Source organism: Stenella coeruleoalba (assembly GCF_951394435.1).
Source record: "Stenella coeruleoalba genome assembly, chromosome: 19".
In the NCBI taxonomy this organism is placed as follows: Eukaryota; Metazoa; Chordata; class Mammalia; order Artiodactyla; family Delphinidae; genus Stenella; species Stenella coeruleoalba.
Genome location: NC_137165.1, coordinates 60,579,466 through 60,597,588, shown reverse-complemented (window position 1 = coordinate 60,597,588; position 18,123 = coordinate 60,579,466). Strand labels below are relative to the sequence as shown.

Genomic DNA, 18,123 nt, shown 5'->3' with positions numbered 1-18,123 from the left:
CAACTGAAGGTTCATCGCTCTTGCGTCAGCGTGGCTCCCTAGACGCTAGGGCGGGAACTGGCCCAGGTAGGGTGACTCTTGCCGAAGAAGGGTTCAAATGCTTAACAGGGTCTAAATAGCTACGACGCCCACTTGAGTCAGCAGGTGGCCCCGAAGCCTCGTCTTCAAGGGCTCCGGGGACTCGCGCTCCCGCCCTTGGCCAAGCTTTCCTGGACTCTGCTCCTCACCGTCCCAGCGTGTGTCCTGGCCGAGCCCCCGTGCCCACGCTAGAGTAAACGGCCCGCCTGTCGGCCGCCCTTGCCAGGCTGCAGCACAAAGGAACGCTGGCCTCTACTCATAAAACGCGCTCAAGTCCTCTGACTGTCTCAGGGAAACAAAGCCTATTACTTCCTCCTTTTATCAACGATAAAAATATTTTAATGGGAAACTTATGGTCGTTTCGAAAAACATCATAAATCCCCCAGGCTAGAACATGGGACACTGGAGGCCTTCTTCACGGAGCTGGTGGAAATGCTGACTTGTTGAAACAGTACCATTTGGAAAGGAAGATGACATGCCTGGGGGTTTTCTGGGTGTTCCGTTCTGACAGCTACAGGGCCCTGAGCTCACTCAGCGTCTCCCCAGCTCCCTGCTCCAGCACCCACAGCCCAGGGCCACGCAGATCCCGACGCCTCTGCCACGTCAGCTACACTGAGGCTGCTTAGCCACCCCCACTCGACCCCAGGCTCTCCCGCAGGGGCCGGGCCGCCCTCCCGAGCGCCCCGCACAGCAGACCCTCCCTAAGGTCAGGCTGGAGAAGCCAGCGGGTCTGGTGCAAGCCTGCTCCGCGGACACCACCGACCTCGAGTGCGAAGTGCTCGTCAGACTGCTGGACCGCTACGGCTGCACGGGCCTTCGAGGCGGTTTGGAAAGGCATCCTCAGGGTTCTGAGAAGGAAGCCGAGAGGCCTGCTGGAAGGTCGCCGGGTGGGCGGCAAGGTCTCCCAGCTGCGCCCACCTCCTGCAGCGCCAGGCCTGGACCAGAGCGTGGTGCACGGGAAGCACATCGGGGGCGGGGTATGGACGAGGCATCCCCAAGCTCAGCCAAGGTGCTCCCAGTCAAACCAGTTTGGGGCAGCGCCCACCAGCCCAGAGCACTGCAGGAAGCAGAATGCGGCAAGAAAGCGCCGAACCTGACTGCCGGAGCCCAGCTCGGCCACGCGGGAGCTGTGTGACCCTGGGCAAGGCGCTTAGCCTCTCTGTGCTTCCGTTTCCTCATCTGTGACACTGGAACCCCAGCACCCCACATACTGGCAAGTACGTGGTATGTATAGAAACGTGTGTTTATTGCAGCTGAGTTGAATGTGCGTAACTCCACAGGGTCTCACGGCAGGAGCAGGAAGGCCCCGGGCAGGCAGGCAGGTGAAAGGGACTCAAGGCAATGAGCTAACCCAGGCCCACAGGAAGACGAAGGAAACATGTTGAATGAAAGGCTGGATTGACCACATGGATTAAATGCTCTGAAACGATCGTCAGCACCTGGGAATTCTGTCAACGATGAACCTTCTGTTCATTCTCTCAGCAAATATCATCTGTCCGTGTGCCGGACGCTGTTCCAGGCACGAGGCACAGAAGTGAATAAAACAGATTAAAAAATCCCCCTCTCATGCAACTGAATTAATTTTGATCAGAGCAGCAAAACTTCCGGTTTCTCTTCTCTGTGGTATTAACACACCCTCCCCCACCCCTTCCCTCACTGCCACTGTGTGGGCTAATCGTGCGTCTCTTGGGGCCGGGCACCCTGCAAGGGTGACACGAAAATGGATAAATACACTAAAACGTGATACCTTACACATCGAGGATCTTAGTTCATCACATGAGAAATACCTGCGATACTTGAAAGCTCTGGACAAAATGCATAATATAAGTAGAAAGGAATTCTGGCACAAGACGAGAACGGAAGGTTTGGAGTCTGCACTACATACTTCCCGTTGAGATGAACACGGTGGCCAGGACTGGGGCGAACAGAAAACGACGTCTCTAAAGGCAACACAGGCGCCTTAAGGTCCCATTACAGTAACCACCCCCCTGCCTTCTTTACACCCGGGGACGGAAGGCAGAGAGCAGGACAGTGTATGTTCTGCTCCCGGAGGACCTGAAGGGGATCACGTGGCACAAAGAGGGTTTGCAACTACCGACCCTGGCTTCAAATAGCAAGTAACACAGAAGAGAAAAGGAAGGAAGCAAGGAAGGAAAACGAGAGCGAGAGCGAGGAGGAGGGGAGGAGGGGATGCAAACGCAGAGCTTTCAAAGCCTGGTGAGTACAGTCCCCGTTCCCAGTCCTATCCTGGACCTTTGTTTGGAAGGGAAAGGCCACCCAGGCTGCATTTCTTCTTCTTCTTCTTCTTTTTTTTAATTCATAAACTGCTTTAAAGAGAAGTTTTAGGTTCAGAGCAAAACTGAGAGGAATCTGCGGAGTTCCCATATACCCCGCCCCCACCAAGTTCAACACACCGATGCAGTATCTTAGTTACAATCGCTGAACCTGCATGGATACATCGTTACCACCCAAAGCCCAGGGTTTACATCAGGGTTCACTCCTGGTGCTGTACATTCTATGGGTTTTTGAAAATGTATCATGACACGTACCCACTACTGTACTGTTACTGTACGGAATAGTTTCACTGCCCTCAAAACGCTCCGCCCACATGGCCCTCCCCCAGCCCCAGCAATTACCAATGTGCTTTATTGTCCTCCTAGTTTTGCCTCTTCCAGGACGTCAACATTCGGGCTCTTACAGCGTGCAGTGTTTTCAGACGGCCTTCTTTCACTTAGTCGTGCGCACCGAGGTTTCCTCCACGGCTTGAGAGCTCGTTTCTTTCTAGTGTTGAATGATACTCCATTGTCTAGACGTATCGCCGTTTATTTGTTCACTCACCTACTGAAGGACATCTCGGTGGCTTCCAAGACTTGACAATTAGGACTAAAGCTGCTGTAAACACTTGTGCGGGTTTCCGTGTGGACGTAAGTTTTCACTTCATCTGGGTAAATACTCAGGAGCATGATGGTTGGATCGTTCGGTAAAGACCACGTTTAGCTTCGTAAGACACTGCCGAACTCTCTTCCACGGTGGCTGTGCTAATAATTCTGAAAGAGCCACGAGTCAAATTCCGAGTCGCCTGCCAGACTTCCGAGCAGGCAGGAAGATGCCCCCGCCCCTGGTGTCTGTCTGACACTGGGACGTGTGCTAGCGAGATGTCTGTGGTCGGGTGAGGCATCAACAACATGGAGTTACACGGGGAGAAAACATTCCCGTTTCAAGGCTTTGTCCAAAAGCTCTAATCTCTACTTGGGCTAATCTCCCTCTATCTCCTCGGTAACATTTGCTTGTCAAGGAATAAGTCAGGAAGGTGACCCTGAAACAACCAGGGCTGGGAAAACACCACCCCAGTTGGCCTGGGTCACCCAACCTCTTCAGCCCAAGGCCGAACTAACTTCCATAATTTCTTGTTACGTCAAAACAACAACAACAACAACGACAAAAAACTAAACTCCTCTTTGGATCCTCTTCTGCCAACCTGGTATTTTCAAGAACCTCCTTAAGAGCGAGATACACTAAGAATATGATACCCACAGTAACAGGGGCCAAGGTTTAGCCCCACTTAAGCCACACTGCACTGGGCACGGTGCCCGTCTCCCACGGGGGTGGCTGAGGCCCGGCCAGCTTGCAGGCAGTGACACCGCGGGGTGGGGGGGGGTGTGCAGAGCCAGGACGCGACCCTCTGTCACGGTGCCCCTCTATGTGAGCAGGACATCTGGGGCGCTGCCCCGCCCCCGGGACCTTTACCCACCCGTCCTTCCTGCTCTGCCTGGTGACAGATGGTGAGGATGATTGCGAGCAGGTAAAACGCGTCCTGGTCTACAGCGTCGTTCACCTGCGGCCGAGACCCAGGACTCCGTACGGGGCCGGGGCGCTGGGGCCAGAGGAACAGAGGCCACGGACCATCTGCCTAAATACAGACGCTACAAACTGAGCTCGCGATATGGACTAGCTGCTCTCTCCTTGCACCTTGCCCGCGGACTTCCCCTGGCGCTCTGCTCGGGCTGCCGCACGGCTCCAACAACAGGCGTCTACTGTTCACGGTTCTGGAGAGTCGAAGCGCATGGTCAGGATGCCGGCAGGGCAGCAGCCCCCTCGCTGTGCTCTCACCAGCCTGTCATCCGTGAGCTGCCCTCCTGGTGTCTCTTACGAAAACCTCAGTGCTCTCCGAGGGGGTCCCACCCCAATGACCTCGTCTGGCTATGGTCACCTCCTGGAAAGCCCTGCCCCTATGCACAGTCACACTGGCGTCCCCTTCAACACACCGGTTTTGGGGGAACAGGATTCCACCTGTAATTCCTCCCAACAACCCGGAAGGCCAGGTTCGACTGGAGAATTCAGGGGCCCCTGAGATGCCCTCCGCACGCGGAGACATGGCCCGCCTGACTGCTCTTGCCGCCCCCTCCACCACGGCCATGACGAGCCTCCCGCACGTCCCAGCTCTGTCCCATCTGCCCGTCGGACGCTGGCGTGTCTGCGCCAGCAGGGCGGCACCCTGCGGGGCGATGGCACGGGGGGGGGGGGGAGGTGGGAGAGGCTGCGCAGGTCCTGGGAGGGACTTCTCAGACCCCAGGTGGGCACATCCCTTTGACCCTACAGACCCCAAGCCTGTGAGGACAGCTCAGGCTGGGGAGGCCCGACGAGAGCCCTGTAACATTGGGGGCGCAAACTTCAGCCTGCAGCCCAAATCCAGCCCAACCCTGCCGGGTGCAGCCTGGGAGCTAAGCATGGTTTTAAGTTTCCTGAATGCAAGAGAAAAAATGTAACAAAGACGATCAGTCTTTGGAGCCTTTTGGCAGGAACAGCTGCTCAGACTGGAGAAATCTAAAATTTAGATGAAGGCAAAGGCTAAAGCACTTACCCTCTAGCCCTCAGCAGAAAAAGCTTCTGACCCCGGCTCTGTAACCCAGGGCAGGGGCCTCTCTTGCCTGGGTCCTCGGCGCTTTTGAGACCTGCCCCCGCGGGGTGCTGTGCCGCGGATTCTCTGCTGGCCCACACACAGCTCAAAGCCAGCTGTGCAGGGGACTGTCCCCAAAGACGGCCACAGTGCCCCTCGCTCCCATCCTGTGTGGCCCCTGCAGCGTGACAGCACCACGCCTCCCACCAGAATTTAGTACGTACATCACCTGCCCTAGACGCCGGCTGGCTGTGGACTTGCTCTGACCTGGAGAAGGTGGTGGGAATGACACAGTAATCAAGTTCTAGGTGAAGCTTAAGGGGCCTCCACTTTTTGGGGGGCCTGTGTTGTACCCTCTTGGGAGTCACCGTGGCGAGACGCTCTGGATAAACTATTGAATGAGGAGAAATCTCACGGAGGACAGAACACGGAGAGGAGGACCCGTGGGTCTCGGCCAAGAGCCAGCAGCCCGGGGCCCCCGTGGGACCACCCTCCAGGGCCCAGCAGGGCCACAGCGGCCGGCACACGCTGGGCAGAATCCCAGCGATAACGTGGCTGTGGTTTTAAGCCGCTCAGTCTTGGGTGGTTACACAGCAACAGCAAGTTGAAACAACCGTCAAATAACAGATGCGAATGGACGCAGCCCTGCCCTGGAGGCAGGCCAGGCTTCTTACGGGCAAGGCTTCAGCCCCAAAGTGCACCCCCAGTTCACAGACGTCGCCCCAAGTTCTTCAAAGAGCAGAACTACAGCCAGAGCGGACTACACAACGATGAAGAAAAAGCCACCTGAAGGCAAACAGGAAGTCCTTCCTTCTCAGAAACATCACGTCTGCGTGGGGCTCGGCTAAGGCAGAGTCGGGCTGAATTAATCCGGAATCGGAGGCGCCACCACCAGCCTCTAGTCTCCCTGCGAGCGGTTCTCGAGCTCGGCCACCGTGGCCTGGCCACTGGTCTAGGCTGCGGTGGCAGGCGGGGGGAGCGGGGCCGGATTCACTGCTCCGCGCCCCCTTCGGAGCCCCCTTATCTCAGGCCTCCTCTGCTGGGCAGGGAGCCCTTCAAGCCCTTTGTTCACTGTGCTCTGAACCAAATAACCACTCGTGCAGTGAAGGAACGAACTGGGAGTCAGGAACACATTTGTGCCTGTAAGACCTTAATCGGCTGGAATAAAAGATTTTCCAGAATTCCAGTCCGGTGGTCTTCACAGATGCGTGTGGAAGGGGGCGCTGAGGCATGAGGGCCCCGGCCCGGGGCCTGCCGTCTACGAGCCCTGCACGGGGCTCCTCTCCTCCCCGCGGCTCCTCTTGTCTGGAGAACAGGGACAGCGCCACTCAGCTAAGGACTGCTGTTAAATGACACGAAGTCACAGGGGCAGGTGCATGGCCCACACCCGCCCATGAGAGCAGACTGGTCATCTCCGTCCAGACACCCACCCCGTCCTCCCCACGGCAAGGTGAAAAGGGACTCAGTGAGCCCTGACCCATTTTCGCAAGATTTAAACAAATCCCCAACTGAAGGGCCAACTCATGTAGCCATGGGATTCCTGGAGTAAAGACTTATCAGGGCGTCATTGGTGCTTGGAAAACAAAGACGGGGCCTGGATGGAGGGAGGCTCACTTGTACCCCCGGAGGGAGGTGGTCAGTCCCTGGGCAGCCCTCCTCCCGGGACCACAGCTGCTGCAGGGAGAAGCTGATGAGCCCCGGGTTCAGAGCCCAGCCTGCCGTGGATCTGGGGCATGGGAAAAATGAACGAATCTCTGCCCCTTGGGTTCATCATCTGGGAAACAGGGCCAATAACACGGACTCTGCAGACCCAACTGAAGGATTAAACAGACTCACATCGATGAGGCGCCCCTCCCTGGCTCTCACACGCAGCGGGCATCCATCAGGGGGCAGCTAAGTCACCAGGAGCTGGTCATCTGTGGAGGGAGGGCGGGGAGGGGGAGGGGGAGAACAGACTGGGGCTGCCTCATGGACCACGAGATCACAGAAGGGGTCAAATGCTCCAGAGAACAGGCTGAACTCATTAAACGCTGATGCCACGAAAATTATGAGACAGTTAAAGAGACGCAGGCAGACAATCAAATATATGAGATAATATAACCAACACCATTCCTTGGAAAGGTCTGAGAAGAGTTATATAATTTAAGGAAGAACTGCCCCCCAGAATGCCTGGCCTGGGCTCTTTAAACGTTTCTTGGGGGGAAAGCGGCTGCCTCATCTCCTCTGTGATGCTGGAGTCACTGGACCGTGACCTGGCGCAGAGGGAAGCTGGCCTTTGATAGAAAGCGTCTTCCGGTTTATCGTCCTCTTTCTTTAATCAAGGGCTTTCTCCGCGGCCGCCCGCCTGGGCGGGGTTGGGGTCAGCGGCCCAGAGGCGCTGATCTCAGAGGGGCCGCTGCTGGCACTCGCCGGCTTCTTTCCATCTCGTTTCCTCGTTTCTTCCCAGCTTGGCAGGGGCTAATTTACGGCCTGGCTGCTCGGCCGTGAGCACCAAACGAGGTCTTTTCTCACGTGACTTTTACATCTCTTTTATTCTCTGCCCCTCTCTACAACTCTTTCCCCAGAGGCCAGGAGAAGCTCTGGGGAGGTCGGTACTCTGGCCCCTCGGGTCCTGAGCTGACTTCCCGTCCACCTTGGACCCTTGGGGACCCCCGGCGGTGGGTGAGGGGGGGCGCGGGGCCACACCCCTGCCCCCACACGCTCTGCCACCTGCCACCAGCCTTGGGTTCCAGCCCCGGAGCTCCCGACCCCTCAGTGCCTGAGCCTCGGCCCTGTGCCCCGGCCCATCTGCCCTGCCCCGGCCATGGCCAGACACACAGCTCACTACGCCTGCCCCCGACCCCCCCACCCCACATCCCTCCTGCCCCCGAGGTAGCGGCCCACCCGTGAACAAAAGCCAAGGGTCCTGCTGCCTGGAGCTCAGCGGGAGACAAAGAAAGAAGTAAACACGTGAGCACGCGACGTGGTCTATCCGAGGGTGACGTGCACCGCGGAAGGGGACCAGGGACGCGGCTGGAGGTCTGCCCCCTGAACCAGGGTGGCCGGGAAAGGTGACCTCCCGGAGGTGACATTTGCGTCAAGGCTTCAAGGAGGAGAAGGAGGGAGCAGGCTGACCCCCGCGAAAGGAGGGTCCAGGTAGAGGGAAGGAGAGAAGAATCAGGCATATTTTACATAAAAATGCAGACTTCTGGCTGTCGTCACGGGCAATCCCGTGCTGGCCTTCTTGCAGGGCTGAAAGGAGAGCCCAGGACCCCCGGGACGGGCCTCCAGCTCTCTGAACACATCCAGCCCAACACGGACGGCAAGTGTGCGCGTCTGCCTGCGGCAGTTGGTGGCGGGGGGACCCGCAGGCTTCTCCTCCAGGGTTGTTCCGTGCTGGAGGGCCGTCTGTCGTCACCTGGGGACACGGTCTTGCCCATATCCCCGAGCTCCCCTGGGCTGCAGTGGCCCGCTCCTAACTGCTTCCAGCCCCTGACCCTCCTGACAGGGGGTGCTTGGTGGACCCTCGGTGAGCACCTGAGGGGGAGGGACTTAGAGCTGCTGGCTCATCCCGGCTTCTGAGAGGTCCGCCCAGGATGGGCAGCTGGACCACGATCCTGACTCGCTGCCCCAGAGACGGAAAGGCCTGGTCAGGACTCAGACCCCTCGGACGTTAAAGAAGAAGTGGGCTGTAACATCTCCGTGCTCGTTCCTCACTGCCCTTTCCCTCGGGGAGTCTTCTCATCTCCCTGGAGGTGTTGCGACACGTGCACAGGATACACAGGCTTTGGGGTCGGAACGTCTCGGCTGCAAATCCCACCTCTGTCTCCTACCAAGTGGCGCAACCTCTGCTCGTGTATCAGGCGGGACCAAGCGGAAGCTGCGTTCCGAGGGCCCGCTCTGGAACAGGCACTGCCCACACTGTGGGTGACGCCCTCTGCGTGTGGGCCGCACACCCCGGCACGGCCAGGCCGAGAGCGAGGGTCCCACGTGGTGCACCTTCCGGAAGCTCCGCCCTACCGCTGCCTCGCTCTCCCAGGGAAGGGCGGGCGATGCTAGCGTCCAGGCTGCTGCTCCGCTGCGGCAGATACCTGCCTTGCGACCGGACCTCGCTCGCCCGGAGCAGCCGACTTTCAGATGGGGGATGAAACCCAGGTGAAGCCTCAAGGGCTCTCTCGCTGTCCTCGAAGGACCCTTTCTATGTCAAAGCAAAGAGTTCCCTTCACGTCGGCTTCAGGGATTAGCTCCTGATTGGTGCCCCTTTCCCAGCGTCCATCTCGGCGCCAAACATGCGTGTCAATGACATTTTCTGCCTTTGCTCATTTTTGCCGGCTAAGGAGATGCTACAGTACCGAGATCCATTTCAAGGCTTTTGACGAACAGCCATAAATATTTAAGCCTCTGCTTTGCCTATTTAGGAAAATGCCACCTAAGATAATTATTTTGCCTTTGCCTGACAGAAAGATTTACACAGAGGACAAGGTTACTTTCACCTCTGAGCAAATTCAGAAACTTGGAACCCAGATGGTCTTTTCTCTACCCTGCAATGATTCCTTGGGTGAAATACGCCAAATTCCTGGACCCCGATGAAGAAACTGCTAGCGAAAGGCGAGACAACCTACAGTTATTCCTGACGGAGCTCCCAAAGGAGCGCGGTTCTTCTTCATTGAAAGTCAACCGGCATCTAGGTGTAGATTTTGGTTCCTGTTTGCGGCACCTCCTCTAGACGGGAAGCACTTCCAGGGCAAGGCCCCGCGTGCTCTCTTTCTGTGTCCCCACAATGCCACGCTTGGTACAGCAAGCGTGCAGGATGCTCTCTGGACACACAGGCTGCCGCGGGTTTGAGTGGCTCAGCATGGCAGGCAGTGCGAAGGTCTGCAGGCGGCCTGAGCCTGGGGAGGCAGCTGGATTCCAGCCCTTTTGGCAAACGTGGCCCCAGGCTGTTACTGACTGCCTCGGACACTCATCTGAAAGACAGGCCTGCTGGCCTGTTCCTCCACAGGGTTTGTGATGAGAAGAAAGTACAGAAGGTGCCCAGCACACAGTGGACACTCGGTAAATGGCAGGTGCTCCCTGATTGCTTGCACAGTGGGTATACGGAGAGGAATGAAGGCTTCCAGAACCTGAGGGTATCCGGAGCCAGAGCATGTGATCCAGTGTGTATCAAGAGGCCCAAAGCTTGTTTTCCATAAAGCCCTCTTTGACGGCCTGTTCCCAGCATCCCTCTCCCTGATGGGTGTTCCCAGCATCCCTCTCTCTGATGGATGTTCCCAGCATCCCTCTCTCTGATACCATGTCCTCAGGTTCTTAGCATGACATGGCCAACCCCATGCAGGTGCGATCTCCTAAATGGCAAACAACTTCTCAGTTCAAAGGGTCTTTTCCAGGCCAACCTAGTCTCTGTTGGCCCAAAAAAGTGACCAGGAAGACAGCAATGGCCAGGGTCTTCTAGGACGGGCTTCTGGAAGACTGCAAGAGGCTCAGAATCCGATGTGGCAAGTGAGTCAAGTGAACGAAGGACCAACCTGCCTTGCGACCGACAAGGCATGTCCCCTTGAGATGGGGAGATGACCCTGGATTATCTGGGTGAGCCCCATGTAAGCCCAAAGGTCCTTAGGAGAGGGAGGCTGGAGGGCCGGGGCTAGAAAAGAGAGGGAGAGAGATTACAAGATGCTATGCTTCCGGCACAGAAGATGTAGAAGACCCATGAGCCGAGGGCTGCAGACAAGCCCCAGAGGCTGGACCAGGCACAGATTCTCCCAGAGCTGCTGGAGGCTGTGCAGCCCCGCCGACAGTTTGGCGCTAGCCCAGTGAGACTGCTCTGGGCTTCTGACCTCCAGAACCGTAAGATAATAAATTTGCCCTGTTTTAATCCACTAAGCTGGCGGTTGTTACAGCAGCCACATGAAATTAGCACCGCGAGGAACCTTGAAAAAAAAGGCAGCCAACTTCAATTATTTGGACAATGTCATCTATGGGGAACGCTGTCACCCCGGTGATGTCAGACGGCTGAGGTGTCGCTGAACACAGGAAGCTCTCTGTTTGAGCAGCAGGGACCTGGTCCTGAGGAAGTTCAAAAGCCACCTTTATTCCTCAAACTGCTGCCATTCCCTGTCACCAAGCTTTGACAGCAACTGGTGGGTGTTACCCAGAGTGGGCACAGCTAATAATCACAGCCTGTGTAATCCATGTCAGCCAAGAGAAGGCTTCACAATAAATACTGCATCAGGAGGTTGTATTTTTTTCTGTACCATCTCTCTATCCTTCATGTTTGAGAAAGATTTAAGCTCGTTATATGCACGGAGATACTAAGGTGTGAGCTGTTTGCAGGGAAAGAGGTTACGTAGGTTATGTATCAAGAGAACATCCCATCGTTGCCCACGTAATTCAGAATTTAAGTTTCTAAGTCAATGTTCTAAGCCTGTGTTCCTACACTGTCTAGGAATATAACAGGCAAAACAAAGCCTTAACAAAGGGATAAAGATTAGCTTCCCTTTTGGAATAATGGGTATAACGAGGGTTGCCAGGTGCAAACACTGTACTAGGCACCTTAGTCCTCAGCAACTCTACAGGGCGGACAGTATTATCCCTGACTTGCCACTGTAGAAACGGAGGCTCAGACAGCTTGAGAAACTTGCCTGAGTCCCCACAGCCTGTAAATAATAAAGTCAGGAGTGCAGCTCACGCTGGTCGGATTTCCAATCGCGTGTCTTTTTGATTATTTCTACTGCCTCGGAGATAAATGCACGAGGCGCTATGCTGAATAAATACCACAAAGCCACCCGACAGCTAACACGAGAGCTCTACAAAGAGCTGAAGGTCGGCCTACCGTGGAATCCATCACCCGCTCCCTGCTGGAGCTCAGTGGGGAAGGGACGGTGCCGTCCACAGGGTGGGGCGTGGTCAGAAAGGTGGCTACACAGCGACCCAGGGTTCTAACCCACCCAATCACTGGCATGTAGGAAGCTTTGTAAAATAGGAAGATAAGCCACTCGATACGTGTCATGACGAAGACAATGCAGCGTGGCCACTGCTGGCAACACACAGATCTTGGAGCCACTTTGCTTAGAACCATGTGGGTGTGCTCTTCCCATGATCCACTGCAGTGTGCCGCTGAGAGCACCAATCACTGATTTTCTGACACAGAAACCAAACTTACGGTCACCAACGGGAAGGGGGGGATAAATTAGGAGACTGGGATTAACGTATACACACTACGGTATATAAAAGAGATAAACAACAAGGACCTACTGTACAGCACAAGGAACTACATTCAATATCTTGTAATAGCACATGATGGAAAGGAAATCTGAGAACGAACCTGAATATGTATGTATCCATCGATACGTACACGTTTATATAACTGAATCACTGTGTTGTCCACCTGAAACTAATGCATTATAAATAAACTATACTTCAATAAAAAAATAAACCAACCATAACAAAACAGAAAATAAATCACTCTGATTTTGCTAAAGAGGCATCACCGGGACCACCTTTGACCCAGTGTTTCCATGCAGGGCCCTCCCACAAGCAAGGTCCTCCCTTCTTTGCCCCCCAGTGTTTCTTAAGCTGGTTTGCTGGTGACCACGTAAGAAATACGTTCTACCACACATGCATCTCACACGTACGTGTAACAAAAACAAAAGTTCCGTGAACCAAGGCGTACCCTTACTCTGCGTGGGGAGCTCTCGTGGTTTCTTCTTCTGTATTATTTATTCCCCACATATCGACTTGGTGATTCAGGGATGACTCTACATCCTACGAGGGGGCTGTGTCTGTAGCTGGAAAGCCCTTGGTCTAAAAAACCAGGCCAGTCGGGGTCCTACCTCCGGGGCGATGTAATCTGGGGTCCCGCAGAAGGTCCTGGTCGTGACCCCGTCCATCATGTGCTCCTTACACATCCCAAAGTCCGCAATCTTGATGTGTCCTTCCGAATCCAGCATGACGTTATCTAACTTCAGGTCTCTGCAAAGAAGCGGGTGGCATCAGCGTCCTTCCCATAATGTCACATGCTTTGCTCTGCTGCTCGTGAGACAGAAGCGCCCGTGAGTGGCTGCGTCCCAATGGCACATTAACTACGGTCACGGGAGTGCTGGGACCGGGAATTAGGACTTATTTATTTTTCCATCTCTAGAGCCCAGTGTAGTGCCTAGCATGCAGCAGGTACTTAATAAATGCAGACTGAACGAATGACTAAACGACTGAGCTAGTGATTCCCGACCTTGGCTGTGCAGGTGAATCACCAGAGATCCCAAATGAGCAGCTCTGAGGAGACCCCAGTCACCGGTTTATTAGTGTCCCACCCGGAGAGATCAGAAACACAGCCAGGTGTGCAAACCACGGGCTCAGAACAACCTCGCTGGGTCACCCGCGTCCCTTCCATTCTGCCCCGTGCTGTATGGTCTTCTAATTGCTCTCCACTTAATACTGGAGAACATTCTCCCTTCATTGTAACCAACAAGGGGAGGAACCGAATCCAACAGTTGTCCCCTTCCCCTCCCAGTTCCCGTGTTCCTCTGCGGAGCACCGCCAACAGAAATGCAGCTTTCACTGACCCCTCACCTCTGTGCCAAGTCAAAGGCAGAGGAAGGAGCTGGCAGGGAAAAGAAAAGCATGTTTTCTTGTGGAAGCAGAAATGAGATAAACGATCTTGTGAGGTCCGGGAACCAGAAGGTGGCTCGGATTTGCCCGGAGGCTGTGGAAAGAATGGTGGTCCCCGCAGGTCTCCGTGACCCGGGGCGTGGTGGTGGTGTGGGGGGGGTCCGCTCCATGTTCTAAGTCCCCATCACAGAACTCACACCCACAGAGCCCAGAGGTCCAGCAAAGCCTCCACAGTGCTGCGGCCAGCAGGGCTTCGATACACACCTATAAATGATGCCTCTTTTATGAAGAAAGAACAACCCAATGGAAATCTCTGCTGCGTAGAACCTGCAAAAGAAAACACCTGTCAGGTGTCTGGCTTGCTTTCTTTGGCCTCCTGGATACTTTTTACCCTCAGGATCTGGCATCGAAATGGCAAAAGAACGGAAGACCCTGGACAAGCAGAGCTCAGCACTGCCCTATGTGTGCCGTCAACCCTTTGCCGTTTTATGACTCCAACCTCCCCAAGGAATGATACAGCTAGTAAACTCAATGAAGCAGGTTTATCACCTGTCCCCAGATAAGCGCTTCTTGTCTGGGGCAGGTAGACAGGTAATTACTGCTGAAAAGACATTTTGAATACGATCCTTTAAAGAGTGGCTGTCTGCTGGGCTGTTCTGTCAGGGCTATGGTGGATTGGAGCAAATTTCCATTTTCCTATTCAACGGCAGAATACGTTAGTGTTTGAAAATACACTTGTGCCCTGGAAGACAAAGGACAGGGTGTGATGCTCTCTGCAGGTGGTTTACTCACCCCCTCACCCCTACCCCAAGCGCTGGGAGAAATGGGACCCACGCCAGGATTCAGACCTCATGCACCCTTTTTATTTTTTTCATTCTTCCAATATTCTTACAATTTTTAAAAACTTATTTATTTATTGGCCGCGAGGCACGTGGGATCTTAGTTCCCCGACCAGGGATCGAACCTGCGCCGAAGTGCAGAGTCTTAACCACTGGACTGCCAGGGAAGCCCCGTGATGCACTGTTTGAAATAATTCATAATAAAAAGCAGTTAGTGCCTCCGCTTCAAAATTGTTCAGGGGTCAATATCTGCAACCCCGAATGAGCGCTAAGGAGGTTTTAAAATTTGCACAGCGTTTAGGAGTTCCTGACGTCTAAGAAGACACAAGATGCTGCCCGTGTAAACGTCACACCGGGAGGCTTCCAATAAGCACACGTGTTTACATGAGCAGAGAAACAACATCAAACCCTCAACGGGGGGCAGGGGGGCACCTCTGAGGGCTGGCAGGAGAGGGGGGGCCGAGGAGGGAGAAGGGGGTCACAGATGACGGTCATATGATTTTTTTGTGCTTTTCTATATTTTTAAAGTGAAAAGCTTTCCAGCAGCACAAATACAAGGGAATGGTACTAATGGGCCGGCCCGTTAGTTCATGATGGAAGGTGGCTCCTTACAGCTCTGTGTTGTCAAGCTTCGCTCTGTAACCTGTGCCTTTTAATGCTCTGTAACTAACAACACGAGAGACAGGGCCACCCGCCCCTCCGGTTTTGAGCATCCGCCCAAGAATGCCCCGTTCTGTCTCCAGCGAGCCTGCCCCAGACCGGCTCACCCCGCACGGGCCGGAAGTGCCCCAGGCTTATATCTTTCAGACTGAACATCGGCCGGAACCCGATTAACGTTTGCCCACTCGGTTCATCAGGGCACCTGCGCACTGGGCATCCTCACTCCAGGGACAAAAGAGCTGTGTGTTTAGATTTGCTTCTGTGAGTTGCCCGTGGCTTCCTGGCCCCTGGAAAAGGGGGTGATTCCTCAGGTCTCAAAGCCTTGCCTCTAGATAGATGATTCTCTGTCTCTCCCTGGAGCCCACATCTCTCTCCGGGGCCGCCGATGCCTGCATCCCACTGAGACCTCCTAAGTGATCCCCTGCAACCTGCTCCTCCGGACGGCTGCCCCTCCCCAGTCTGTAGAGGGGCAGCACCTGGAGACGCTTCTCTCTCCTCACCCCCAGGCCCCAAGTTCTGGTTTTCTTCCTCCAGAAAGTCTCTCCATGCACTGGCTAGGCTTAGGCTCCAGCCTGTGTCCTCCACACAGACTGTCACCTGCCCGGCCTCCGCCGGCCATCCTTCCATCTCCTCTTGGCCAGGGCCCCGTGGAAACTTCACCTGATGCTGCCAGGCCCCCCTGAGGCCCCTTCCAGGCTCTCTTGTTCCCCAGCCAGGCCCTCTGCTCGGCCCATCGCCCAGAGTCCCTTTATTCGTTCAATTAATGAGTGAATGGCTCGATCGACAAGGGTGGAATGGGGTGACAGGGCATCTATACACCTGCGTCTCCAGCTTGCCGGAAGAGGAATAAACTGCTCCGGAGGAGACGTTTAGGTGGACCCTGGCAACCAACCTGCCCCCGGGAAGGTGACGGTATTCCACCCAAACCGGGCACAGCCCCGCCTCCAGATCCCCCCGGCAGAGGCTCCCGGGTGGGAGTGCCGCGCGGTCTACGTTCGGGGACTCAACTACAAACTACTCACACTGCTTGCGGTTCCTTAAATTTTCCTACTTGCTGGATGTGGTACATGAGGTCCCCGCCATTGACGTATTCCATGACGAAGTACAGCCGATCCTGAGGACCAAGGTTGACAGGTGAGCAGGCTGACAGCAGCAGGGTGGCGGCCTCCACTCTCCCAACTGTGTTCTGCTGTCTCATTAGTAAAACGTGGGCCACACTGGCGGGTTTGCCCAGTAGAGTCGGTCCCGGTTTTCTCCCCCAAATAAAGAATAAGTAATAAGCCCTATTGCGTGAGGCCCTTGGGACGCACGGAGTCACGACGTAACCCTGAAACGACGGGTTACGTCAACCTGTCTGCTCCCAATCAGAGGAACGGCCTCCAACCTTCCCTCTTCTCCTACACGCAGAATACACTTCTAAGTTAGGGACGGCGTGAAGGACCCATACGGGCCAATTACTTCGTTTTAACCAGTGTCCTGGTTCGCAGTGTCTGGGAGGCAATGCCACAGGAAAGTAACGTGTTTACCCAGATGCCCCTGAGAGCAAAGCTCGTGGTGAGGTCGGGCTTGTAAATTACACATGCTCAGTGATGCTCGCTGTGAGGGATGGGACTGTACGTGGAGAGGTTAACCCAATGTTCTCTTTATGCCCAAGTGCTGTTCTTCATTTTCTCTGTCACTGATATGCTAAGTGCTGGCCCCATGAAGCGCGTACATCACAGAACTAAGTAAACCTGCGTATTTATGAGGACAACACGCTGGGACAGACAGGGAGACTGAGTGGGTGTAGGAGGAAGTAACTGCACGGCACAGGTAACAGCTGACCTCTGCTCTCTTCCTGAAAACACCACCATTTCACAGAGGTTAGTACACATTAGAGCAGTGCACCGGAAGAAAGAAAAATGATGCAGCGGCTGCTAACAGCCAGGGAAACGGCTCTGGAGCTTCAATCTCTCGCTTTCCTGTTACAAACTTTCATTTCAATTTTATTTCTCTGCTTTGTAGCTTTCCAGAGCTTCATCAGTGTAACCAGGGTTACGGGATCTGGGCTGGGTTTCTTTCTCTTCTCTGCGTATCGCTAACTTCCCCCCTTGGCGCTACCTAGGAGCTGCTGCTGGGAGCAGAGGGCCAGCCAGCTGCCGGCAGTAGGCTGACCCTCAGTGGCCGGGACCCGACCCTGCGGCCCCACTGTCCACCCGAGGCTCCAGGGTGCTGCTCTGCGAGTAGCCACGACGGCTACTGGGTACTGAGCCACGTCTGCAGGAGGACAGCCGCGGAGGCGTGCAGAGCCCGTCTCTGGGAATGGCCTCACTGTGGTGCCGAGTTTCTATTTCCTGTAGGTTACTCGCAAGCACCACGCCAGGGTCCCATGACCGGCTAACTAGCGCTTTGGAGATTGTTGTGTCCTCTCTTTAGTTAACCTGTACGGCAGGGCTCAGCAAACATTTCCTGTAAAGGGCCCAAGTGAATATTTTAGGCTCTGTGTGTGTCTTGTAACTACTCAGCTCTGCCTCTGCAGCATGAAAGCGGCAGATGCTGGGTAAGTGAAGGGGCAGGGCTGTGTCCCAAGAAAACTATTCATGGACCTTGAAATCAGAATTTCATCTAATGCTCGCACGTTACAGAACAGTCCTTTGTCTAAACCTTTCTCAGAGCTCACAGGCCATACAAAACAGGCCAGGCGGCCACCCCCTGCTGTGCGCATTCCAGAACATACTCTGTCACGAGGGTGGGTCTCCTGATGCTCTGACACCTGGACCGGGGGTCCTAATGAGCCAGGACTGTGAGTTACTGTTTTGTCTCTCTAAGTCTTAACACTGCCCGGTGTGTGTTTAGGAAACCTTTGCTCTAAGCTTTCACGGAACTAAATGGAACTAACACTAACTCTCTAAGTAGGGCACATCACAGAGGGGGATGCCCCGAATCCGCCAGTGGTACCCGGGCTGCTCGGCAGAGGAGGACGTGGAGCTGAGAGGTCCCCACGCCTCGTCTGTTCCCAGCCTCTTCCCAAGCGGAAGGCTGGCTCGGACTCCGAGGACCCTGTGCGGTTGGGGGCAGCTCCCGAGG

The 18,123-nt window shown here is 55.1% G+C and overlaps 1 protein-coding gene across 1 annotated transcript in view; it reads right to left on the bottom strand.

Moving 5' to 3' along the window:
• Positions 1 to 18,123, bottom strand: part of PRKCA (protein kinase C alpha) — a 364,235-nt gene that overhangs the window by 28,258 nt on the left and 317,854 nt on the right. Inside the window, exons 11-13 of the mRNA XM_079904472.1 lie at positions 16,080 to 16,171; positions 13,823 to 13,885; positions 12,784 to 12,922 (exon numbers count right to left, since the gene is read on the bottom strand). Of these exons, the coding sequence (XP_079760598.1) occupies positions 12,784 to 12,922; positions 13,823 to 13,885; positions 16,080 to 16,171 (294 nt within the window). The remainder of the gene's footprint in view (positions 1 to 12,783; positions 12,923 to 13,822; positions 13,886 to 16,079; positions 16,172 to 18,123) is intronic.